The 25,970-nt window shown below is 32.3% G+C and overlaps 7 protein-coding genes and 1 pseudogene across 9 annotated transcripts in view; 3 read left to right on the top strand and 5 right to left on the bottom strand.

The window, feature by feature from the left end:
- Positions 1 to 25,970, bottom strand: part of LOC145181174 (procollagen galactosyltransferase 1-like) — a 381,403-nt gene that overhangs the window by 350,266 nt on the left and 5,167 nt on the right. The gene's annotated exons all lie outside the window — the stretch shown is intronic.
- LOC145181173 (glycogen [starch] synthase, muscle-like) overlaps positions 1 to 25,970 on the bottom strand; it is a 361,885-nt gene that overhangs the window by 330,748 nt on the left and 5,167 nt on the right. The window lies entirely within an intron of this gene.
- The window catches only part of LOC145181181 (non-structural maintenance of chromosomes element 4 homolog A-like), a 227,620-nt gene that overhangs the window by 196,483 nt on the left and 5,167 nt on the right, over positions 1 to 25,970 (bottom strand). The window lies entirely within an intron of this gene.
- Positions 1 to 25,970, bottom strand: part of LOC145181172 (protein zer-1 homolog) — a 207,822-nt gene that overhangs the window by 176,685 nt on the left and 5,167 nt on the right. The window lies entirely within an intron of this gene.
- LOC149883240 (uncharacterized) lies at positions 5,047 to 7,433 on the top strand. The gene is made up of 2 exons (XM_090100866.1): positions 5,047 to 5,085; positions 5,653 to 7,433. Exon 2 carries the CDS (start codon positions 6,094 to 6,096, stop codon positions 7,096 to 7,098), a length of 1,005 nt encoding a protein of 334 aa, XP_089956992.1. The 5' UTR covers positions 5,047 to 5,085; positions 5,653 to 6,093; the 3' UTR covers positions 7,099 to 7,433.
- On the top strand, positions 9,068 to 12,964 carry LOC149883239 (uncharacterized). The gene is made up of 5 exons (XM_090101033.1): positions 9,068 to 9,159; positions 9,326 to 9,336; positions 10,065 to 10,694; positions 10,811 to 12,251; positions 12,319 to 12,964. Exons 1-5 carry the CDS (start codon positions 9,068 to 9,070, stop codon positions 12,962 to 12,964), a joined length of 2,820 nt encoding a protein of 939 aa, XP_089957159.1.
- LOC149883238 (uncharacterized) lies at positions 14,057 to 15,118 on the top strand. Its single transcript, XM_090101032.1, has one exon. It carries the CDS (start codon positions 14,057 to 14,059, stop codon positions 15,116 to 15,118), a length of 1,062 nt encoding a protein of 353 aa, XP_089957158.1.
- LOC149883237 (uncharacterized) lies at positions 20,001 to 22,448 on the bottom strand (annotated as a pseudogene). The gene is made up of 3 exons (XR_016456342.1): positions 22,313 to 22,448; positions 21,972 to 22,134; positions 20,001 to 21,669 (listed from the first exon to the last, which is right to left on the bottom strand). The product of XR_016456342.1 is annotated as an uncharacterized LOC149883237 (transcript).

The following is a 25,970-nucleotide window of genomic DNA, read 5'->3' as shown; positions in this document are numbered from 1 at the left end:
TATTTGACGATAGCAATTATACACTTGAATTAATTAATTTTTGAAGCTAAACAAACCAACTTGTTATTTTCACATTTAACCAAAACATGACTGACTGCTATATGCTATATAGTATACCTATATAGTATAGATAACACAGTAACACTACTTTTTTTTTTCTGTTGAAAATAGACAAACTTGAAAAACACCAAACAATGTTTCGAATAAGCCTCGTAAAACTGTAAAACGTTTTCTTAATCCAGCAGCATTTTAATTTCAAATTAAATTTGAATACATAAAATTGGTTTTGCGATCAGCTACACTTTGATCAATTCATGATGTGTATACGCTTACTAAGTTCAGACTTGAGATTAAAGTAGATGCAGACTGTTCTTATTTTAGCCGCTAAAATGATGTTCTAAAAATATTGTAAATTTTTCATTTGCATTAACATACCATATGTCATATAACTATTTAAAATAATTACTTCTAAACAAAATCAAATGTGGCAAGTGAAACTTTGTGTTAAAACTTAAACAGATTTATATCTCAGGAATAAATGGAAAATAATGCAATTACTGTCTTCTTATTAACAACTTATTTCATGAGATCTGCCATTTGTAGTGAAATCACATTTTGACAAGGCGCATAATTTCATGCAATAAAAACTTTGAACCCCCGGAGAATGCAGATAGTTCAAAAATAAAGCTGGCGGAAAATGCAGATAGTCCAATTTTGTTTTACGCGGAGATTGCAGATATGCCAATTTTGTTTTTGGCGGAGATTGCAGATAGTCCGATTTTGCGCGGAGCCATCGATAATTTATATTCCTTAATGCATTATTTTTTTAGTAGGAGTATTTTCTTATAGACTTTTTTATAATTCATTTGATAAAGCATAACCTTTTAAAAAGTTATTCAAATTTATAATTATCTTGCAAAATGCGGTCAGATATTTCATGTTTTCGCTTTTCATCTTTCATATATTATTTCAATTGTCATAATAAGCTCATAATAACCCATTTGTTTTTGTCAAATAAAAATTAGTTTATATATAGCTGGTAAATCATTTTATGTTAATATTAAATACTTAGTTATTCTTGCGGTTTGCCATAAATTGACTTTGCTAAATTCTTTAAAACTGTGACAAATTATTTTTTTCTTTATTGTATTTACATTCATTTTATGTATAAGTTATTTATCCTTTACTGTATATATTTCTGTTGTTAAACATAAAAATAGAAAATTCTATAATATTCATAAACTGGATGTCTACAGCAATATAATAGATGGAGTAATTCCCTAGACATGAAACCATTGTGCTCTAGGTAGCTACAAAACAATTTGATTTTTGTATTATTTATTTTATCTCAAGTTATACATGTACTAAGGTAGTCAAGCAAATGATCTCAATTTCTTTTCAGTGTCCGCGTTATTTCTTAAGGTATTAAGAATGTCTATCTATATAAAATTAAGCTTAAAACTTGGTTCTTTTGCTGTTATCTTTAATAAATGAGAGGAAGTTGAAATGACTGGTTAGACGAGTCCAAAAATTTTCGTTAAATCCGACAGACTTTAATAAAATTTAATTTCTATTGCTTAAAACAAAAGATTTCTAACTATGCGCAACGAGCATGGTTCGCAAAAAAAACAATAGGTTGCACGTCCATTTCTTATATGTCCATGGTAAAATGCAACATGATAAAAAAAAAATTATTTAGAATTTTTAAAAAAACACTAATGTGTCTTGTGGTTCATGTATTTATTTTTTATGAACTATCTACTACTGAAACATTGTAATTCGCATCCTTTTAAACATATATAATTCCACTATTTTATTTCAGATCCTGCAATCCGCTATCTTTTTACCAGATGCAAAAAGTCGATAACGAAAATAAAGAGAAGAAATTTCAAGAAAAGAGGAATGCTCAGGCAGAGGCTGATAAGTCCAGTACCATAAGAAGATATTTTGGTCCTATTAATAAAAACAAAAGGCTTGATAACCTCCCACATGATGCATCATCAAGTCACCAAACAAAAATGGACGACTTTACTGAAACAATAAAGTGGCCTTCACAAAGTGCTCAACAGTTGGAATTTGATACCATCCTAACCCTTTCACTAGTTCTCTCTAACCTCCCGTTTCACGTTATTGAAACTGCTGGCTTCAAAATGCTGCTGAATTATCTTTGTCCACAAGCCAACCTAAAAAGTCCAACCACCTTATCCAAATTAAAGCTACCAATGATTTATCGCAATCTAAGACGTGATGTAAAAATGCAAATTGAGAGAGACATCCCGCATTGCGAAATGGCAGCTTTCACTACAGATGGATGGACTGCAAGAAATGGTGATCCCTTCGTCTCCCTTACATTGCATTATGTTACCAAAGACTTTGAACTCAAAAACTTATCTTTGGATTGCCAAAACTTTATTGGGAGACATACAGGGGTTTTGCTTGCACAAGGAATAGACCACATGATTTCTCAATTTCCTGGTCTTCAGAGGGAAGACCTTTACAAAGTGGGTGTTACTGATGCTGCAGCCAACATGAAGAAAGCAATCACGGAAAGCAAAGAGATCAGTGATCATCTAACCTGTGCCGATCATCTGCTCAACACTTGTTTAACAAAGGCTGTAGAAAAATCAGAAGGAGTCAATGGTATAATTAAGAAATGTGAAGGACTTGCTCAAAGGACCCACCAAAGTTCATTAGACTGGCAGGACATCAAGAAAGCGTGCGTGGAAGCAAATATAGAACCAGTAAAGATGGAATTCTAACTTTATGATGCTTAAGTCAATCCTCAGATTGAAGGCTGGTTTACTGGTTGCTCTAGAAACTCTAAACAAACCAGATCTTCAAAGTTTGATTCCGGATGAGTTAGAGTTTATTAGTATTTACAACATTTTACCATTTCTGGCAGAATGTAAGCGATGCTCTGATTCCTGGTCTTCTGAAAATCTAGTGACTATGCATAAAGTTCAAAAAGACATTAAATCTCCACTTGCTTTGCAAAAGAACCATAAATGACATTGAAGAGCGTGACCCTCAAGTTGCAGAGTGCCTACACAACTTCATGAAAGAATTTGAGAAGGGTTTACCTAATTATGGCGTTGGAGTCAAATACTATAATGTGGGTTCACTTCTGCACCCATATTATAGAGGATATACACTCAAAAATATTGCAAACAGTGAGGAAGGGAGGGAAGCCGCCATCAAGGAATTGGTTGACAATCACCCAACCACAATCCAGTTCTGCGAGTCATTGGTTGATGATCATACTTCGCTAGAAACATCAGATCTTGACGAAACAAAGGATCCAGTGGACCTTGAGTTTTTGAAAGACAAGAGGCAGGTTTCAGCGCATCGCCCTGGGACTTCACAGCCTAGCCAATCAAAGCTCAAGCCACCCTTGATGCTTGAATTTGAAAAGTATCAGACTATGGCCTTACCTGAAAGGGATGTGGATGCTTTAGAATGGTGGAAGCAAAATAAAAATGAGTTACCTTTGCTAGCTGGTCTGGCTAGAAGTTACTTGGCTATACCTGTGACTTCTGCTTCATCAGAAAGAATGTTTTCAGTAGGAGGTAGGACAGTTACTGATTTTAGACATTTTAGACAGTTACTGATTTTAGAAGAGCCGTATGAATTACCACATGTCACACCACCAACTAAGAAGACTCACCAACAGGGAAAATCACATAGTCAAACTGAAACTAAAAAAAGAGGTGCACTTGAAAAGGCTTCTCCAACTTTATCAGATACTCAAACTGGTCCTGAACCTAATAAGTAACAACAGCTACAGTTAGATACTCAAGAGAGTCAAAGGACTCTAGCTCAACAAGAAGGGTATGAAGTGACTCAAGGTAAAGACCAAACTCAAAGTGTCTCTTTGTTTATTCCAATGACACTCCAGCACAATCAAAGTAGAATCAAAAAAGCAAAATTAGGTAATATAATGAAGTCGAATTGGAAGGGGAATGAGAAAAAAAAGTACAGAGCATCTGAGCTTGCAAACATTTTATTAGAGACAGATGATGATATATCTGATGATTAATTTTTTATCAATAACTTGTTTGTTTAAAACTGTAAATGTAATATTTACTAATAGAAATACAAAAAGCAATTTAAAGTATCTTTTTTTAGTTTTTCGGTAATCAGCAAAAAAAGAGGTAATTTGTGATAAAATGCGGTAAATCGTGATAAAAAGCGGTAAAAAGTGATAAAAACGGTAAAAAGTGATAAATGCGGTAAAAAGTGATAAATGCGGTAAAATTGCGTATTACGCATTTTTACGCAAAATTACCGCGGTAATTACGCATTTTTACGCATTTTTACGCTTTTTACGCAGATTTACGCATTTTTACGCAAATTTACGCAAATTAACGCATTTTACGCTAATTTTCGCATTTTTACGCATTTTACGCAAATTTACGCATTTTTACCGACGGTGCGGTAACGCCGATGCTTAGATCAGATGAACTTAGATGTGTTTGAATATCATTTTCCGACAAAAAAGAAGTGGAAAACCAAATAAGTAAAAAGAGAAATTTTAGAAAACCCACACATAAACTGGACTTCTTTAAAATGAATATGGGATTCCGTGCTGTTCCAATGCCAAAAAAGTTATTGCCAATGCCATAGACAACCATTTTATATCTTAAGCAACCAACTTAGAAACTGATTTTTAAAATCCCATTCCAAACTTCTAGCGAACTGAAATGTAATTTTAAAACTGCGCACACAGATTGTTTTACAAACCGTTCTGCAAGTTTTTCATAGTAAAATTCTTTTTTTGGCGCAAATTACTTTTGTGTAACTCTTCTACGAAAGTATTTGATTAATCAAACAGAAAAAAATTTCAATAAATATTTAAAAAAAATAATAATAATAAAAGTAAAGTTAATGGTAAAGATTAAATTGAAAAATAAATCGTACCCAAACATTTCACAGTGGGCCAGGTGGTGGAAAAAAGTATAAAAAAAATATTCTCAAAATTGACATTGTTATATACCATTTTAAAGCTTAAACATCTGGCTTTTATAAAATGTATATATTTCTGTAAAGCTCTTATGCCGTTTGCATTTCAAGCTGATAATAAAAAAGGTTTTGTTTTTTTTTAAATTTTTTTTTTTTTTTTTTTTTATTTAATAATATTTTTCGTGTTACTAATAAGCATAAAATTGTTATTAATTTTTAAAACTTCATTTTTTATTGCACAATTAAATAAAACTAAGTATTATCTATGAAATGAGCTATTCCAAAGTTATTTTGCAAGTAAGCTATATCAAATAAACTGGTTTCTAATGATGGCGTATTTAAAGTACTTTTTTTAGTGAAAATTTCATTTAAATAAAAAAATACTTTTGCGCTCCAGGGTGCTCCAGAAATTTGAGATTTGAAATATCTTGCCCAATATGTACATTATCGATATATATTTTACCTATTGTCGGCGGATGTCAGCTGCGTCTCTATACATGATTTTTACAAGCTTCATCTTTGGGGCAGGGGGGCCAACATTCTGGCATTTTTTGTGTTCCCAGGCTCCAATCATCGCGATTTTTAGCAAAACATCTTTTTTATCACATTAAAATGAACATATAAATATTTGGAGCTTGTTTCATGTCTGGTTGTCCAAATGTCTAATCAAGAATATATTTTTTGCATTTGTAGGCTGAAAATGAAATACTTTGATATCTATGCATTCATCATGCATAAGCCTAATAATTTACAAATATCTGATTCTGGTATTGTGGACAAACTTATTGATGCTATGAATTTGCATTGCAACAAGCAGCAATTAGGAACAATAATAACGCATCTACGAGATAAGTGGCGCAAGTCATATAGCAGCATGGCTCGATTTGAAGAAAAGAATAAAAAATGGCTTCAAAGCCATGTTCCTGAAGATTTAAATGTAACACCAATACCTATTGGAAGACCAGTTAAGGCACAGGACAGTCCATATATAAACAAATATCGCAAGGAACGGTAACAAGAAATTTAAACAATGAGCAGGCACTTTTTATTACATGCCTAGCGCCATTGGACTTATGTGGCTTTAAAAATGGAAAACGGTACCCTGCTTGGCGAAATCCACGACCATCATCAACAATGTACTGTAGACCTCTGCGTTTTAAATTTGAAAAAGAAACGACAGCAGTTTCTAAATCAGAAGAGGATCTCATTAGGCTTGAGATTTCAAATTTGCAAGATACTGAAATTGATATAAATAATAAAAAAATCAAAATACATCATATAATACAAATTACTATGGTTGATGGAAAAGTTCATACTGCTCTTTCAGATGTTACAAATTCTAGTCAATGCTGTACTATATGTGGGGCAAGTCCCAAAGGAATGAATGATATTGAAAAAATGGTTTTGAAAAAGGGTATAACAGGCAGTTATTCATTTGGTTTATCATCCTTACATGCTTGGATACGTTTTTTTGAATGTTTATTACATATTGGATATAAAATGACTTTGAAAAAGTGGCAGGCAAAAACAGTAGAAGATAAATTCAAAGTAAAGGCTCTGAAACAACAAATTCAAAATAGATTTAAAGATGAAATGGGCTTGATAGCTGATGTTCCAAAATCTGGTGGTAGTGGAACATCAAATGATGGAAATACGGCTCGAAGAGCATTTCAATATGCGGAAAAGTTCGCAGAAATTTTAAATATTGATGTTGAACTGATTCTAAATTTGCATATTATATTGACAACAATTTCATGTGGTTTAGACATCGACACTGATAAATTTGAGGCTTTCTGTTTAAAAACAGCTCGAATTTATGTTCATCATTATCCTTGGTACTATATGCCCCAATCTCTCCACAAAATCCATGGTTCTGAAATTATTAAAACTTTAGCATTACCGATTGGTATGTATTCTGAAGAAGCACGCAATAAAGACTTTCAAAACTATCGTGAACATTTTACAAGAAAAACATCTCGTGTGAAAACTAACCAAGATTTGTTAAATCGACTATTGTGTACATCTGATCCATTTATTGCATCTCTGAGAAAGACAGCAGGAAGTCATACCAAAACGAAAAACTTACCAGCTGGAGTTATTGACTTATTGAGATCATCTACAGATGATATTAGTTTATAAATGTGTCTTATGTACCTTTATAATTTTGGAAATGTGTGTACCTATATGAAAGTGTGACTATGAATTAAAGCAAATAGTTATGCTCAATCATATTATAATCATCAAATTAATTTGCATACCAAGTTTAGAAACAAATGGCTTTAAAAATAACCCTTTAGAACTAAGCATAAATATCTGTTGCTATGCAACTGGGGTTGCCATGGCAACCACAAAAAAATCATCATGCTCATTCAAATTATAATCATCCAATTACTTTATATACGAAATTTTGAGACCTATGGATGAAAGGAAAAAAAGTTATGACTTTTTTCCAAAAATATGGGATTCTGGCCCACTGTGCATTTGTGCACTACCATTCCAGGCAATTATATTGCAATCATAATAACAAGAATTAAATAAAGGATAAAAGGTGAATAAGCATAGATTAAATATCCTAACAACGATTAAAATGCTGCATATTTAACTTTGCGGTAATGATAAAACAATCATCTTACTCAAGCAGAGCACAAAAAAATTGGCAACTTGACCATGAAAGTTTATTTATAAAACAAGCAATAAACATAATTACCTAAAAAACTCTTCTACCACAAGTTTCGGGTTTAAACGTTCCCAAATATTATTATTATTATTATTTTGAAACGATAGCGATATGAAACGATAACGATATCAAACGATATGAGTTTGTCCATGAAACAATAACATCGTTTGAAACGATAACTAAACGATAACTTATCGTTTGAAAAGATAACACCGGCTTTTTTTTATCGTTTTATCGGAACACATAAAAATAACGAGAATACCGATGTTTATCGGTATAATAACGATATTTTTTACAATATTTCAATTTTTTTTTTTTTTAAATGCCAAATTTTAGTTCAAATATATTATAAATCTTTAAGTAAAATCAAGATGTCGCTTTGCCTATCTTTACCGGTTTTACAAGTTAATCCTTCGCAATTGTATATATTATCTAGATGTCTCATTTCAAAAAAATTCCGTAAGAAAATGTGAAGCAAGTTTTTAAAATTTTTAAAGCCGGTAGCCATTTTATTTAAACTGACAATACTTCATTTTTGTTTTGCTTTGATTTATCAATTCGTCATTTCAGTCTGGCAAAATATATCTGGCTGGCAAAAATTTTGCTTCCCTTCGGAAGCGCAAGTTAGACATCTAGTTAATAGATATCATTGATCTTTCCAGACCAATCAAATAGGATGTCAGCTGAAAACTTTGTTGATCAACTAAAGTCAAAAGTTTCGGGAATATCGCCTTCAAGATGCAATTAGCGTGTTAATGTATGTAAGGTAATAATTTGTGTCGGTGTTAATGTATATAGAAGTTAACGCATGTAATGTCTTAATGTATTTAATGTGTCGAAATGGCGTGGTTGTAAAACTGTATAAAAAGGGATTAAAGTTTGTAAACTGTATGATTCGCAGTCAAATGGGAAAAATAAAATCAAGTTTAAAAAAAAACAGTAACTCTTTAGTGTCTCAGGGAAGTCTAAATTATTCCCCACAAAAAAACATTGAAATTTAATCAATTTTGAAGGTAAGATATGATAAATTTTGTTTTATTTTATTTGTTATAATACCGTAGTATGTACAAAATGTCTATTTTTACTTTGTTATTAAACTTTTTAAGTGAAATATGGTTAAACTTAGATAACAAAAATTGCTATTACTACAGGTTGTTCAAAGTAGTAAAGGAAAACATAAATTTTTGAAATGTTAATTTAATAACTTCATATTGTTGTAAAATTTGAAATATCAGTTATTTAAAATGTCCGATAGAAATTTTATAATAAAAAACTTTGTCATTTTTTGGGAAAAGGCTAGTTTTCGAGAGGGAGTCAAAGTGACTAGTTGGACAGAATTATTGTCCAGACTAAATTTTTTTTTTGTGAAGTAAAAGATCCTTTATCTTATTTAGTTTAGAATTTTGATCTTATAAGTCAGTTGCCAGCATCATGCCGCGTCCAAGAACGGAAATCTGGAATTTCTTTGAAGAAGAGGTGGCTCAAAGTGCAACTGGTGAAAGAGTTGGAAGAGGAAGGGTGATGTTGCTTTTAATGAGCTAAGACAAGTAATATAATAATTGTGAAAAAAAGTTTTTAATTGAGTATTTCTATATTTAGTATGTTCAAAATTTAAACACCACAATGTATAACAGGCTTTGCGTGCTCATTGAAATACAAAAATTTTACAACTTTTTTTTAATTTTACAGATATACGACAAGTAAGAGTCCTATAAAAAGGATCATAGAGACAAGTTTCCTCTGGTCTTGGACAGAAGAGTAAAGTCAAGAAAACTGAGCACTCCATCAAAGGCCAATCAGAACAAAAAGATGGATGCTTGGTTAAAATATAAACCACAAGACAGCGATCAACTTCAATGTGATTTGGAAATTACAAAGTTCTTAGCAAGATGCAACTTACCGTTTTGCCTTGTTGAGCAGGAAGGCTTCCAGGATCTGATTGCTTATTTCAACCCAAAGATGCTGATCAAGTCTGCCACAACATACTCACGTTATAAGTAAGATATATAACTTATTGTACTTTTGATTAAGTGTCATAAACATTTATTAAACCACGCGATGACGTCAAGTATTTTTACAGTAATTAATATATGGTATGAAGTTGGTAATTATTATCTTATTTTTAGTTACGAATAATTGTCAACTATGTCAGATTTAGTATAAATAACGCTGTTTTCTTAATAAGAATATATATAAACAAGTTACAAAAAAGGCGTTGAGTCGATCTTTCTTAGTCAGTTAAAAACAAAGAAATATTCACAACACAAAGTGGCGACCCTGCTAGGACACTGGAATCTACGGAACACTCTTCAAGCTATCAACTGACGTAAGGAATCAAAGATTACAATAGAATTTAAAATGCCTCCGAAGCAACGCGAAGATCAAATCGCTACACTATTAAGGAAATAGGAACTAACATTAACAAAAGTTGAGCGACTTGGTCTGGAAGTACGCATATCATTGAACAATAACGATATACACACACTAGATAGATTAGAACCAACCATCAAAGCAAAACTGTCGGAGACTTTTAACTTAATCCAAAACATAGAAGAATTAAAAAGAGACGAAGAAAACGCCGACAATCAAGAAATCGACAACTGGTACGAACAACAGAACAACTTAGTTAAACAGCAAAGCGAACTTCTGACCTCGCTGGAAGAATACCGCGTAGAAAGAGAAATTACGAAAAAGAAGAAAATGCACGAAGAAATTGCTCGTGTAAAAGAAGAACTAAATGAACAAAAACAAGAAACAACTCAAAGCATGCACAGTGCACACACAAATGATTGTAAAGCAAAACTTCCCAGACTACAAATTTCAAAATTTGATGGGACTATTCTGGATTGGGTGCGGTTCTGGGAACAATTCAGCACAGAAATTGACAACAGAAGCTATCCTCCAGTAACTAAATTATCGTACTTACGTGAACTATTATCAAACACGCCAAAAGAGGAAATTGCTGGACTCCCTTTTAATGCAAATGGTTATGAAAAAGCGAAAATGATTCTAAATCAAAAATATGGAATCACTTCTGAAATTATACGCCAGCATGGTCGTGATATCATGGATCTTCCCTACATAAAAAATACCGACGTGGATCAAATACATCATTTTACAGAAAATTAAATGTAAGCATAAACTCCTTGAAAACTTTAAACAAATTGGAAACAGCAGAAATACTGGTACGTGAAACTCTCAACAAACTGGGCCCTGTTAAAGCTGATATTACTCGAACAGATCCTAAATGGCAGGAATGGGGCTTTGAACAGCTAATTGAAGCTCTACGTGAATATACCTTACGAAACCTAGAATCATCTATTGGACGAACAAGAAATAATATCAGAAGAGAAAATTCAAAACCCCACAATAATAGGGAGCACAAAAATCAAATGGAAAAACACTTCCAACATAACGAAACTAAAAACATTGGCTGTGTCTACTGCAGTTCGCAAAATCATCGTAGTCACGAATGTACGAAACTTCATTCAACACAGCAAAGGAAACAATATCTTAAAGAAAACCATCGCTGCTTCAACTGGACGTCAACAAACCACACAGTATCCAACTGTCGTAGCAAACGTTCTTGCTACCATTGTCAAGGAAGGCATCATTCATCTATATGCACTGGGGTTAACAAAGACGAATCAAAAAAGGGTATCCTTATGACTGGATACGAAGGGCAAACTATTCATCCCACAGTTGTTGTGAACGTTGGCAAATATAAAGTGAGAGCACTCTTGGATACGGGAGCTGGTAGTTCTTATGCTTCATCTACGCTAATCAAGTACCTAAAGTTAGAGCCAATTAATTGGGAATCGAAAAATATTGAAACAATGACTGGATCAGTACATCAAAACCTTCCGTTGTTCTACACAACTCTATATTCAATAAACGGACGCAGCAGCCTTGATATTAAACTCTACAAGCTAGAAAGGAAAGTGCTTACAGTGCTACAAAATCCGAGGATATCCGTCCTAAAAAAGAAATTCAAACACTTAGAGGGATTGCATTTTCATAATGAAGATGACTACGATGATCATAAGATTCATCTTATAATTGGTGCTGGTGATATTGCAAGAATAAAGTTGAAAGGTTTCAGGACTGGAAATGATGGAGAAGCTATTGCAGAAGAAACCATATTTGGATGGACGGTTATGGGACCAGGACAAAGCACCTCGGACTGTTTATATTTTACAAAGTCAACCAAGGACTGTTACAAAGAACTATATAGCTTGGATGTTCTTGGTCTAGAAGATCAAAGCAAAGGGAATCAAAATGAAGTATATGAAGAATTTAAAGAACAGCTACAACAAGACTCGACTGGTTCTTATCACACTGGATTACCATGGAAAGTAGAACATTCAAAACTAGCATCCTATTCAGATGGGAGTATCTCAAGGTTGCATAGCGTACTTAGAAAACTGGAAAAGAAACCAAATGATCTCATAAAATATAACGCTATTATTCAAGAACAACTCAAGGATGGGATAATTGAGTATGCACCAAACAAACCAACTGGCAAGAGAATATTCTACATGCCTCATCGAGCAGTGATAAAAGAGGACTCCGAAACAACCAAGCTAAGGATTGTTTATGAAGCATCAGGTAAAGAGTACATATTGTTTACATATTGGTCCTTCATTACAACCCTTACTACTCAATGTTATTTTACAAAACAGATTGCAACCTATTTGTCTTACTGGAGACATTAAACAAGCGTTCCTACAAATAAGAGTTGATACTAAAGATCGTGATGTTTTCCGTTTCTATTGGATATCGGACTTGAAAAGTAAAGAAGTAATAACTCTAAGATTTACTCGAATCCCGTTTGGCTGTGCATCTAGTCCCTTTATTCTTGGGGGAGTAATCAAGCAACATTTAATGACGTATGAAAAACATTATCCTCATAAAAAGAATGAAATTCAGATAATCAACAGGGGCATATATGTTGATGATATAATCACTGGGGGAGTTGACCTGGAATGTGTCGAAAAATTGAAACAAACAGCAATTCATCTGTTCGAAATCGGAGGATTCCAGCTTCAAAAATGGCACTCGAATTTTCCTGCATTGGAAACCAATGATTCAAAAGAGAACAATCATGAAGTTACCATCAATGAACAAAATAAACGTTATTCTAAAATTCTTGGTTTGTTGTGGGACAAAAATGATGACACTTTATTAGTGGATTGCAGACCAACTCGCCAAACAAACATCACAACCAAAAGAGGAATTGTAGAAAGTTTGGCTAGAGTTTTTGATCCACTTGGTGTGATTTCCCCAATAACACTAACAGCAAAAACTTATATATCGACAAATTTGTGATTTAAAATTTGCTTGGGATAAAAAACTTTCACCTGAATTTTCAAAGAAATGGATGCTTTGGAAATATACGTTACCAGACCTTACACCAATACCAAGAAGTATAACTGTTTTAAATCATATAATAAAAAAGATTGAAATCCATGGATTTGGTGATGCTAGCAAAGATGGCTGCTGCAGTGCAATATACGTAGTAGTGCATCAAGGAAACAAAGTAACTCAAGGATTATTTACAGCCAAATCACGCATATCAAAACGAGGTTGTTCTGTTCCCAGGCTTGAATTGATTTCTGAACACATGGTAGCTAATGCTCTTACAAACGTTAAATTGGCACTTGAAGGATGCCCAGTTATGGAAATATACGGCTGGCTTGATAGTTCAGTAGCACTGCATTGGAGCCTTAATGACAATCGTAAATGGAAGCAGTTTGTATCAAATCGTGTCAAAGAAATCAATAAACGAAGTTGGATTATCTGGCGTCACTGTCCAACCAATCACAACCCAGCTGATATTGGAAGTAGAGGAATTGAAAATGGAAAAGTTCCACAAATATGGTTCAACGGTCCAATATGGCTTACCAAAAAGAATGAGTGGCCAACCAATATAGTTCATACACAAATGGATGAAGTAATGAAAGAAGTTAATCCAACAAAAATACATAACCTTGCCACAGCAGAGACGTTTAACTACTTTGATGAACTTATGAACAAGTATCAACTACCAAAAGTTATAAGAATAATGGCATGGATCTTAAGAATCATTATCAATCTCAAAAGTAAAAGAAAATGTCGAGGTGTGCTATCAGCTACTGAAAGGAGCAACGCAATGCAGAAGCTGATTAAAATTGCTCAATGCGAATTTGAAAAATCCGAACAATTTAAAGAAACTTCAGAAAGATTACGATTACATAGAAATCACAATGGGCTTTTAGTTTGCATGGGTCGTTTGTAAAGGGATGCTTGCGAGGTAAAAATATTGGGTGCTCACCTTTACAAGGTGAGCACCCAATATTTTTACCTCGCAAGCATCCCTTTACAAACTTGGTTATTCAAAGTGCACATGCACAGACTCACCATGGGATGGTTTGTCTAACAATGTCCAAGTTTCGTGAGCATTATTGGACAGATACCTTACGTAGCCAAGTCAAAACAATTATATACGATTGCAATTGGTGTAAAAGATTCAGGTGCAAACCATTACTAGCTCCATTAACAGCTGATTTGCCAAAGTATCGAACTAAAAGCAAATACCCCTTTGAAACTATTGGTTTGGATTTCGCTGGCCCAATCGAATATAAAGTAAGCAAAGAGTGTTACAAAAAATCATACATTATACTTTATACTTGTGCAACTTCAAGAGCAATCCATTTGGATCTACTAAAAACAATGGAAAATGAAGAATTCCGTCGAAGTATAAAAGAAATGATTGCAAGAAGGGGCACACCTGCACTCATAATAAGCGACAATGCCAAAACATTTGTAAGTACTGCAAGGTGGATCCGACGATTGCAGAAAGACCCGCTGATAAACGATTACTTAGGTGAAATGAACATAAAATGGAAGTTTAATTTAGCAAGAAGCCCATGGTGGGGAGGTTTCTTTGAAAGAATGGTGGGTTTGGTAAAAAGATCATTACACAAAGCAACTGGAAGGATTCGTCTGACTTTTGAACGACTTAAAGAAGTTTTGATTGATATTGAAAATACTTTGAATAACCGACCATTAGGATATATCGAGAACGCTATTCAACTTCCGATATTAACACCAAACATGATTTTACATGGGAAAGGTATTACAATCCCTTCCAAAAATGCAGAAGATGACGATGATGAAGATTTTAACAACAAATCGACTACACGAGCAATGCGGTATATTACGAAATGCAAGAACTTAGCGTGGAAAAGGTGGACAAACGAGTACTTAAGATCGTTACGAGAAAAATATCAGCGCAAAGGGTATAATCAAAAGGACATAGCAGTGGGAGAGATTTTCTTGCTTAAAGGAGAAGAAAAGAATAGAGGTGAGTGGAAAATTGGTATGGTAACGAAACTTGTACGCGGAGAAGATAATATAATCCGCGGTGCTAAATTAAGAACGGGAAATAATCAAGTAGTGGAAAGACCGATTCAGATGCTTTATCCGATGGAAATTTGCTAAGATCCTACTGAGATCGAGGAATTCCTAAACGATTCTAAACCTTGCGAAAACATATCAGCAGAGCAAACAAAAGCTCTGAAACAAAGACCTTCACGAATGGCGAAATCAAAGGCTAAGGAACTTATTAAAATAACAGCCCTTGATGAACATTTTGATGAGAATTTGTAGATGTTCTCTACAAATTGGGGGAGTGTGTCATAAACATTTATTAAACCACGCGATGACGTCAAGTATTTTTACAGTAATTAATATATGGTATGAAGTTGGTAATTATTATCTTATTTTTAGTTACGAATAATGGTCAACTATGTCAGAGTTAGTATAAATAACGCTGTTTTCTTAATAAGAATATATATAAACAAGTTACAAAAAAGGCGTTGAGTCGATCTTCCTTAGTCAGTTAAAAACAAAGAAATATTCACAACATAAATAAATAATTTTGGGATGGTTTCATTGGGTTTCAGAGGGAAAAATGACGCCTATCAAGCCATCACCATCCACTTCATCAATGAAGACTTCAACCACCGGATGTTTGTTATTGGTGTGTCACCCTTTTCTGGATCAATACCGCAGAAGCTATTGCAAACAGACTGGATCAGTAAGTAAATTTTTATAGAAGTTTTTTTAACTTCGCATAGTAGTACTTATACTAATACTTTAACTTACTATTACTAAGTAAGCTAATTACGTAATACTTGTTGATTTGTTGTTGAACAAATTTATAAAATTTAACATATCAGTGATATTACCCGTTATATGTAACATTTTTTATACCTTTAGTTATAGTTCTATAATATAATATTTTAACTAAAGCTATTAAATTGCTATATGTAAATTTTAATTTGCGTAATATTTATACTTATTAATTTTTTTTTTATTTTTAGAAATGTCTCAGAGATTTTCGGAAATGCCGGACACAGCTATGTTGTTTGTGTTCATGACTCAGCTTCCTACCTGAAGGCAGCCATCCCTAAATGCAAGTTTGTTGACGAGGCTCTGCTCTGTGCCTGTTACCTTTTGAACTTGGTTGTGGAAGGTGCAATTAAAGAAGTCAGTTGAAGGCTTGGATCTGGAGTCAGCCATTAAAAAAGCTACAGAACTGTCATCTCTATGCCACAAGTTCTCTTTGTCAGAACAGCGAATCAAGAAGGAGATTCAAAACATGTTGGATGACAATAACACAGTTGAAAAGGACCCAGCTAACAATAAACGTTCAAGAAACGTTCCCACAATGTTTGTTTAGGTTTGCCTAACGTTCGCCGCGAACGTTAGGTGAACTAATTTCTGTGAACTCCGAATTACAGTTCTTGAACATTCAATACAAACGTTCATATACTAAACAGAGAACGTTAGCATAACATTCAGTGCAAACGTTATACGAACGTTATTTTGATAGCTCTTGAACGTTCACCTCAAACGTCATATAACGAACACTGGAAGTTTATCCAATGTTTTCCTTTTTTTTTTTAAATTTATTTTAGTTAAACGTAAAAATGTAAAGGTTTAAACGAACTTTTGGTAAAAAACCTATACATTTGCTAGTTTAGTTTTTGGAATAAACAATACAATGTTTATTCTTAACATTAAACTAACGTTTAGCGTCAACAGAATCCTTATTTATTTAACCAGTACAAATTTATCATGTTTTTTAACTGAATTACTTTGAAAGAAAAGCTTAGTTGAACTGATATTCCCATGATTTATAACAATTTATTATTCATTTCAACCATAAAGTCATAACTGGATGAGCTGTTTACAATTAACAAAAATAATGCATCTTACAATAAAATTTATTTATTTATTATCACTTGTTAACTTGTTAGTGCCCTACATGGTACTAATTAGTATCCTATAGGGCACTAACAACAATTACATCAATTTAAATTAAATCTAATTACAAAAAAAAAAATCAATAACATAAAATTTATTTTATTTAATTCCACAACCAAAAACGTACAAAGAATGTCATTTTAATATAAATCGTCAGAATCTGAACCTTCATGTCGTAACAACACATTCTTGCTCGGAGTATTAGCTGCAATTTTTGCCTAAAAAAATTTAATAAACATTTTATATCATAAAGACTGAATGAAACACACTAAGATCAGCATTATTAGTAAAATTTTACTATGAATGAACATTAAAGAGAGAAAAAAAAGCAATTAAATTCATGCACCTCATAGTTAACTCCTCCTGGTCGATTTGGAGCATGCTTTAAAACCTCCCAAATCTTTTCCTCTATCTTTTGCTCGTTAGCATCTTTTATGATCTTTTTACAAGCTTCAAAATGATTAGTTTAAAATGATATATTTAAAATAGTTAATAAAAGTACTCAAAAGGTTAACTGCATAACCAAAAACCTAAAAACGTTTATGGTTCATGATTGTTTTTATGACAACTAAGTATTTCTATCATCGCATTTTAAAGTAAATTGCCTTATAAAATTCTTTGGATAAAACTTACTAATCACAACTTGGCAGAGTAAACAGCTTTCAAATGATAGTTTTCCTTTTCTGCGATTGAAACTAAATAATGACCAAACTTGGTTTACTGCTGTTGTGCGCATAATGCGCCGAACTGCATCTTTACTATTCCGGCCACCTAGACTTTCAAAATAATTTATCTAAAGAGCAATCATTGAATCAATATTTGTGTAAAGTAGCAAGTAAGGTAATTTAAATTGTTAGAATAAAATTATATATGAATTGCAAAATGTATCTATAGGAAAATTTAAAATTGCTACTTGTAAGCTTAAATATACTTTTATATATAATTCTTAGTATATAGTGTGTCAAGTTATGTGGTACTGGCTACTAAAACTGTATGAATTTCATTGACAAAGTATGGTGATAGAGAGTCAATCGATGATAATATGCATTTAAAAATACACGACAATACAACACTTAACAGCAATTTTGGCCTGTTGCCAACTAGAATAATGCATAAATAATGTAAATTTAACACAATCTTAATTAAAACAAATATACAGTAATTTCCAATTCTTGTTCAATTTTGATTTTCTGGGGTAACACATCGTCAGAAATATCATTCCAGCTTACAGCTACAAGACCTCAAAGCATTGCCTTAATCTCCTCTTGATTTTCAACAACCATGTCTAGTTTCATAGCTAAATAGGACAAATCTGTAGTATCATTAAAGTTATAGAACAGAGTATAATCTGCAAACATTAGTCAAAGTATGCTTTTTTTTTAAACGAAATCTACATCATTAATATATAAATAAAATCAAAAACAATACAGGCTTATTCTAAAAAGACAAAAAACTTATATAAATTGAAAACAACCCACCATATGTTCCTGCAGTATTGTCACCTGCTCTACCACGATCCAAAGTGTTGCTGTCTGTCAAACTATTGACCATTGCCCCAACAATATATGGTCTTCTGATATTGTCTTTAATATAAACGATATTTTTTTGTTTTTTTAAAGTTGATAAAAAATTATTTGCCTGATCGAAATTTTTCTTATCCGTTAAAACTCAATTGGTTTTCCATAAAAGACATTAGCATTCTTTTACAGAAAGATAAACCTTAATTTAAGAAATTAACAGAAATAAATTTCATTTTGAATATAGTTTTATTTATTGTAGTTTCTTATTCTGTCAACAAGTCCATACATACTTTATGGAATTGAATTTCAACATTTTAGTGTTAAGCAGATTTGGGCTTCAAAACTTGTTAGCCAAATAATAAGTCAAAAAGAACCATCAAATTTTCTTTAATTTGTAAAAGCCATTAATACTTTTGTTAAAGTTTTGTTACAAAAATAAATGAAAGTATTTTAACTTCTACCGACCATTTTCACTATGCGCCCTGTTAGTTGTTGTAATATGTGCAAGATTCACTTGACTTACAAATGTAGAAGGTTGGTAAATAAGGTTTGCAGCAGCTGACACAAAAACAGCTGTGTTTCGCACTTGATGCAACACTTGAGACGAAACAGCTACTTGTTTCTTCAAATAAAGGGATGCATTTTTTCCTTTAAAAGAAATTTTTTTTTTTATTATTATCATCCAAACCCCAGATGTGTGGAAACATAGATGTAAAAATTAAAAATAAAAAAAAATCTCCAGGCTTAAATCAGGTTTAACAGCATAGATTACAAAAAGTACAGTGCTAGAAACTGGCATTTGCAATAAATAGTTGAATTATGAACTTAAGTATTGAATCATCTTTAATAATAATATCAAAATAAACTCTTGCCACTGTTCTGTTTTGCACTATATTTTGGTGCAGATTGAAGAATAATTTTTGTGCTTGGAGAATTGTGGACATCACAGTGTTTGGAAAGTTCCTTTTAAAAAGGATCTCGTTCCGTTCCCCGTTCATTTCGTAAAAAAAGAACTCGTTCGAATTCCTTGATCATTAATCAAAAAAGAAACTTGTTACACGTTCCTCAAAAAATAGAACTCGTTCCTACTTCGTTCCTTTTTTTAAACTTATTTTTACATAGTAAATGATATTACTTATAGCACATTTAATTCAAAATAAGAGATCTATTGTTTCGCTAAGCAGGCGCTTTTTTACAGTGCTTTGCTTAATCATTACTTTTAATAAGTGTTTTAATATTTTTGGTGTACCACCGGCCTAGTCTGCCTCTGCATGTACATTATACATATGGAATTGATATATTAATTTCAGGTCGGAAGTATGAGGATTATAAGACTGTTAATGGAAAATAAAGATTTAGAAGACAAGTAAAGAGTATAAATAGAAAGAAAATTTTAGACACCAAATTTATTTTGTTTCAATAAAACTAATTTTTCAAATAGAGAGTCACACGATGTATGTCTTTTTTCAGTCATCACATTAGACCCTGTCGAAAATAACCGTTCAACCGGAGCACTCGACGGAAGAGGTGTGTTAAGTTCTAAAAAAACTTTCAATACTGCTGGGTATAATGATGACACAGTTAACTCTTTTGACTGTGATTTTAAATATAACTCCAACTCCACAATACCAGAACTTATAATTAAGTTGCTTTCAACTGGTAAACAGAAAAAGTCTTCTTTAGATGAACCTATTGCTATATGTGAAGAGGATTCGATTTCACAAGATGTTGAACTAGAATCCACATTTTCAAACAAAGACTTTAGCCAGGCTTCTGCTGTGAAACGTTTGACACCATCAAGCCATAATAATTTAAAACGTGGTATTAAACAAGATGCTAATATTAGTTCTTTTTTTTCCCAAATAGTACTAAATCGAGTTTTAATTGAAGTTCTTACTGTGTTGACAAGTGGACCACAAAAGTTCAGATTTTTCTGTTGCAAAATAATTAACTTTTTATCCAAAGCATACATTGTCGGTAATAAATAACCCATGAACATTGATTCTTGTCCTTGTAAAAAGTCTAAAGATTGGGCAAGAGGAGTCATTACTTCACAGTATTCATGAATTAATTGAATTTCTTGATTTGTGAATCTTTGTATTTCGCAGAAATCCATTATATTGTTCATTTTGTTATGTCCATTAGAGTCTAAAAAAATATTTTCAATTTGTAATAAGCTATCATAGGTACAGTTCCATCTTGTTTTGTTTGGCGTTTTTAAATAAACCTCTAAAATATTGTGAATTTTTTCAGCAACTCTATTTGATATATTTTGTTTACTCCATAACGATGAACACTTGCCCATTGCTTTCCTATAAATTTTCTTAAAATTAGTTTCTGAAGCCTGTACCATTTTTTCAACATCATTTTTTGCTATTAAGTCTAGTGTATGACTAGCACATCTAAAATGTTGTGGTAACTGAACAAATAAGTCGTTCTATTCTTGTTCATACTTTTGTCTAAAATTTCATATAAATTATATTCTCATCACATAAATTGTCATTGTCATTATCTTCATCATCATCATTGCTATCTTCCTAATTCTCTGAATTTTTTGAAATTGGATATGATTTAAAAGCTTTTACAAAATTCGAACCACTGTCTGTTTTTGTAGCAACCATCTTGTTTTGTATTTTATAGATTGTATGAATCTTATACAAAACATTAGCCAGAACAGTATATGTTTGTCTTCCTTTTAAGCGACTACATGCTAAAGATACTGAATGACGCTGAAGAGTCTTTTTATCTATCCAATGACAAGTCACCCCAATATAACCTCTTTTACCTTTACTCCAACAGTCAGCTGTAGTTGTAACATACATAATATCTCCAAGTGTTGAAGTAATATCTTCAATCATTGATAAATACAGATTATTAATACTTAGTTTTAAAGTTTTACTACAAATAATCTTCAGGTCTTTAGGAAGGCCTAACTTCACCAAATTCACAAATGATGGTTTATCAACTACATTTAAGGGTTGTGTTTCACTAACAATAAAATTTACAACCAGTTGATCTAAACTTTTTTGATTTAATTTAAATTGCTCATTTCCTTTATCGGTTTCATATTTCTCAAGAGTAAACTGCACCACTTCTTTTTTCACATTCTCTGATGAACTTAACTTTTTCTTTTTAACAAAAGCATTTTTTTTACCTTTATTTATAGCTTTTTCAAAAGCAACCATTTTGAATGGGTGAATTCTGTAATAAAAAAAGAAAAACTTTAAGTTATTAGTTTTTACTAATAAGTAAATCAAATTTGAAACCTCATCGAATTCAATGAATTACATTCTTTATTCAACATGGTGTAATTATTGAATTTACATGTTTATCAATATATGCACCTATTCAAGTTTCTTAATGTTTACAATAATTTCTTTTTTGCATGCGCTTGTATAAGGTACATAGAACGATACTATGCATGCTAAATATGTATTTTGTTTCATATATAATTCAAGATAAGTAAACTGAATTAAATTCAAAATAGTAGGAAACACTAACACTTATTTACCTTAATATGTAGTTTTAGATTAGATGATGCATTTTTAACTGTACTTACTTCTTTTCCTAAAGGGCCACACAAAACACATTTTGCATATATATTATTGCCATTTATTCCATTGAATACAAAAAATGATTCTAAACCGCTCCAAGGCAAACGTTCATCTAAGAGAAAATGAAAACATTACATAGTGTTAAGCATAATAAGAAATTTTGTTGCATAGACTTGTGACTTTAGTTAAGCCAAGGACGTTAGTTAATAAACTTACTTTAAAAATAATAAACTTCAATCAATACTCAATAAATTAGATAAAAAGTAACAGCATGTTTTATAAAAACTTACCACTAACTTCAGTGTTATTATTACATGTGCAATTGCTAACATTTTCAATAACTGAAACATCACTGACAATATAAGTAGTCGGATTCATTTTGCTAACTAAAAACACGTGAAATAAAACTGCATTAAAAAGTCCTTTTATTTTATGTTGATTTATTTTACGCGGTTTTAGTTCGGATTAAGTTAGCCACAAGTACTAATTTTTAAACTATCATAATTATTTCAAAAGTTAGAACATGTGGCCAACTGAATGCGAACTTAGATTGGAGATTATCCAAATACAAATCATTTTCTTTTTGAACTTTAAAAACAACTATTGCAAAAAGCAAAATTATAAATTTTTGAGGAACTATTACTTTTCGTTCACGTTCCTTCGAAAAAAGAATTCGTTCTCCTTCTTCGTTCCATTATTTTAAAAGGAACCAGTTCCAAGCTTCGTTTCTCAAAAAAGGAACTAGTTCCAGGAACTCATTCCTTTTGGAATGCGATCTTCCAAACACTGGGACATCAAAAGAAGTTTCTGTAAAAGTAATAAAATTTGAGTTACAACAGAAAATAAAATTTTCAATGTTAGTTAATTAAATTCGTGCTAAAATACATAATTTAATCAACAACACTTCAGATACATAGACATATATGTCATAATAGTGAAAAAGATAGCGCTATATGTCATATAAGTCATATAGACAAATAGTGCAATATGCCATATAAGTCATAGAGACATATAGTGCATTATGTCATAATAATGTCAACACGTGTTAAATATTAAATACTTTATTATTAAAACAGAAACTAACTCTTGCCTTTGTTTTGTTTTATAAAGGGTGGTTAAATTTTAAGGGCCGATGTTGAATGTGAACCAAACCTAAACGTAAATTATTTTTTCTGTATTTAATGTGTCATTTCTCAATTTCAGACTGACTCAATTTGAACCATGGAAAGTTACACAATCGAGCAACGCGTTAAAGTTATTCAGGCCTATTATGAAAATGGGCGTTCAAATCAAAATGCATATTGTGCACTTCGTGAGTTTTTCGGTCAATTTAATCGTCCAAATGTGGGTACAATCGGAAAAATCTTGCATAAATTTGAGCAAACCGGGTCTGTAGGAGATGTGAAAAGACCAGCGCATGCTCGTACAGCTCGTACTGCCGAAATATCGCTACTGTTCGCGACAGTGTTGCTGAAGAGTCGTCCACATCAACTCGTCGTCGTAGCCAACAATTGCACCTCTCACGCTCGTCGATGATGAACATTATGCATAAAGACTTGCATTTACACGCTTAAAAGGTGCAATTGACCCAAGAACTAAAGCCCACTGACCATCTCAAACGTCGTCAATGGTCAGAATGATGGCAAGAAAAGGCAACCATCGATGATCAATATCCGACGAAAATCATCTTCAGTGATGAGGCCCATATTCACCTTAGTGGCTTCGTCAACAAGCAGAATTGCCGCATTTGGGCGAATGTTAATCCGAGAGTGATTGTCGAAAAACCAATGCACCCACAAAGAGTGACTGTTTGGTTTGGTTTATGGGCTGGCGGCATCATCGGACCATATTTTTTTCCAAAATGATGCCGGTCTGGCAGTTACTGTGAATGGTGTTCGCTATCGTGAGATGATAACGAACTTTTTATGGCCCGAAATGGACCATATGGATGTGGAGGATATGTGGTTTCAACAGGACGGTGCCACTTGCCACACAGCTAACGAAACAAAGGCTCTTTTGCGCGAAAAATTCAATGGCCGTGTTATCTCACATGGTGTCGATGTCAATTGGCCGCCAAGATCATGTGATTTGACACCGTTGGACTTCTTTCTTTGGGGGTATTTAAAAGAAAAGGTGTACGTTGATAAGCCAGCAACAATTCAAGAGCTAAAAGATGAGATAATTTGGCACATTAACGGCATAGAACCTCAATTATGCCTCAGCTTCATCGAAAATTTGCACCATCGGATGGAGGTGTGCCGCCGAGGTCGCGGCGCCCATTTGGCCGATATTTTATTCCATACATAATTGAATCATACCATATTATCATAATAAAAAGATAAATTCCTTAATAACTTGTGTTTTATTCAAATTTAACATCGGCCCTTAAAATTTAACTACCCTTTATATTGGTGCAGATAAAATTTTGATTTTTTTGTTTGGAGGACTGGGATCTCCTAAAGAAGTTTCTGTAAAAGTAGCAATAAAAAACTAATAAAATTTGAGTTACAACTGCATGAAATTGTAAATGCTAGTGTAAGTAAAATCGTTTTACAATAAATAATTTAATCAACTACATACCATCTTCAATATCAGAAGAGGTGTCTTTGTTTGTATCAGTGACTTCCACATTTGACAATACTAAGGCTCTCTTAGCTAAATCTGATGCCATGCTATAATTTTCTACTGGTAATATATAAATTTAAATATAAAATCCCTCTATGACCTGATTATTATATTTTAGTATATTTAAAATGATAATGTAACATTATTGTGTTAAGGTGGTTTTCCAGGAAATAAATTTTTTTTGTCAAATTGAATTTTCTTTTTCAGAATATTAAATAAAGTAGTTCCAATAGCGAAATTTAGTTACTAGTTATGAAAAAAAATTTAAATTTCTGAAATTTTTTATAATTTACATTAAATTTTAGCCGAAAAAGGCATTAAACTGTACACATGGATGAAACAAGAAAACTCAATAAATTATCGTTTAATTGATAAATTATCGTTTTCTTTCGAAATTTTGCACAAATAATCTTGCTTATTCTATCTAGTTCCAGAACTAAAATGAAGTTCATTCCACAAGTAGAAAGGCGAATTATTAAAATTTGCTACAACTTATACCACTTTTCAGGGGGTCTATATGAAAAAATCATGTAAAATGAGTAATAACACTGTAAATAGAGCACATTATGTCTTGATTTTAGTTCAGTCTCCAGATCTAAGTTATAACTGCAAATGCTGAAAATTTCAGCTCCATATCTTAAACCGATCTGGAAATATCTTGTTCCACGTAAAGGTAAATAGCAAAAAATGACATATTGAGAAAACAGTATTTCAAAAGTATAAAGATAAAAAACAGTTTAAAAACTTCCAGAAGCATACGATTTTTTAGCTGCTAGTTCTTGAAACAGATTTCAGTAATGAATTCAGGGATAATTAATTATCTTAAAACAATCTAAACTGAAAATTTGAAAAATTTGAAAAATATAAACTTTATTTCCTGGTAAACCACCTTAAACATATATTGAATCGATTGCATATTCAATAAACAATATCGTTAAATAACAATATTATATTGTTATTGTATATATTTACAGCGGATTTTTCACAGTTTTATATATAAACACAATGTTAATGCTGTAAAAATGCACCATTACTATATTCATTTTTGAATTCCATTTATATCATATAACAAAATAAAATACATTCAACCAACAACTTATTTTAAGTCTTTACCTGCTGCCCCAAAAGTCCTAATTTTGTATAAAGGCCATTTCGGATCAGGTAGTTCACTCTTTTTCACTTTGCTCATTGGATCCTTTCTAGGCCAATAACCAAATAGTTGCTAATAAACAAACACAAAACCATTTCAACATGCATTGAATAACATTTTGAAATACAGTGAATTATCTCGAACCTATTATCTCGAACCTCGAAGGGACCAAG

Source organism: Hydra viridissima, unplaced genomic scaffold, assembly GCF_058129835.1.
Source record: "Hydra viridissima isolate aposymbiotic clone 2 unplaced genomic scaffold, HvirCarnegie_v1 scaffold_10, whole genome shotgun sequence".
NCBI lineage: Eukaryota > Metazoa > Cnidaria > Hydrozoa > Anthoathecata > Hydridae > Hydra > Hydra viridissima.
The sequence above is the reverse complement of the archived record's forward strand: the minus strand, read 5'-3'. Positions and strand labels throughout refer to the sequence as shown.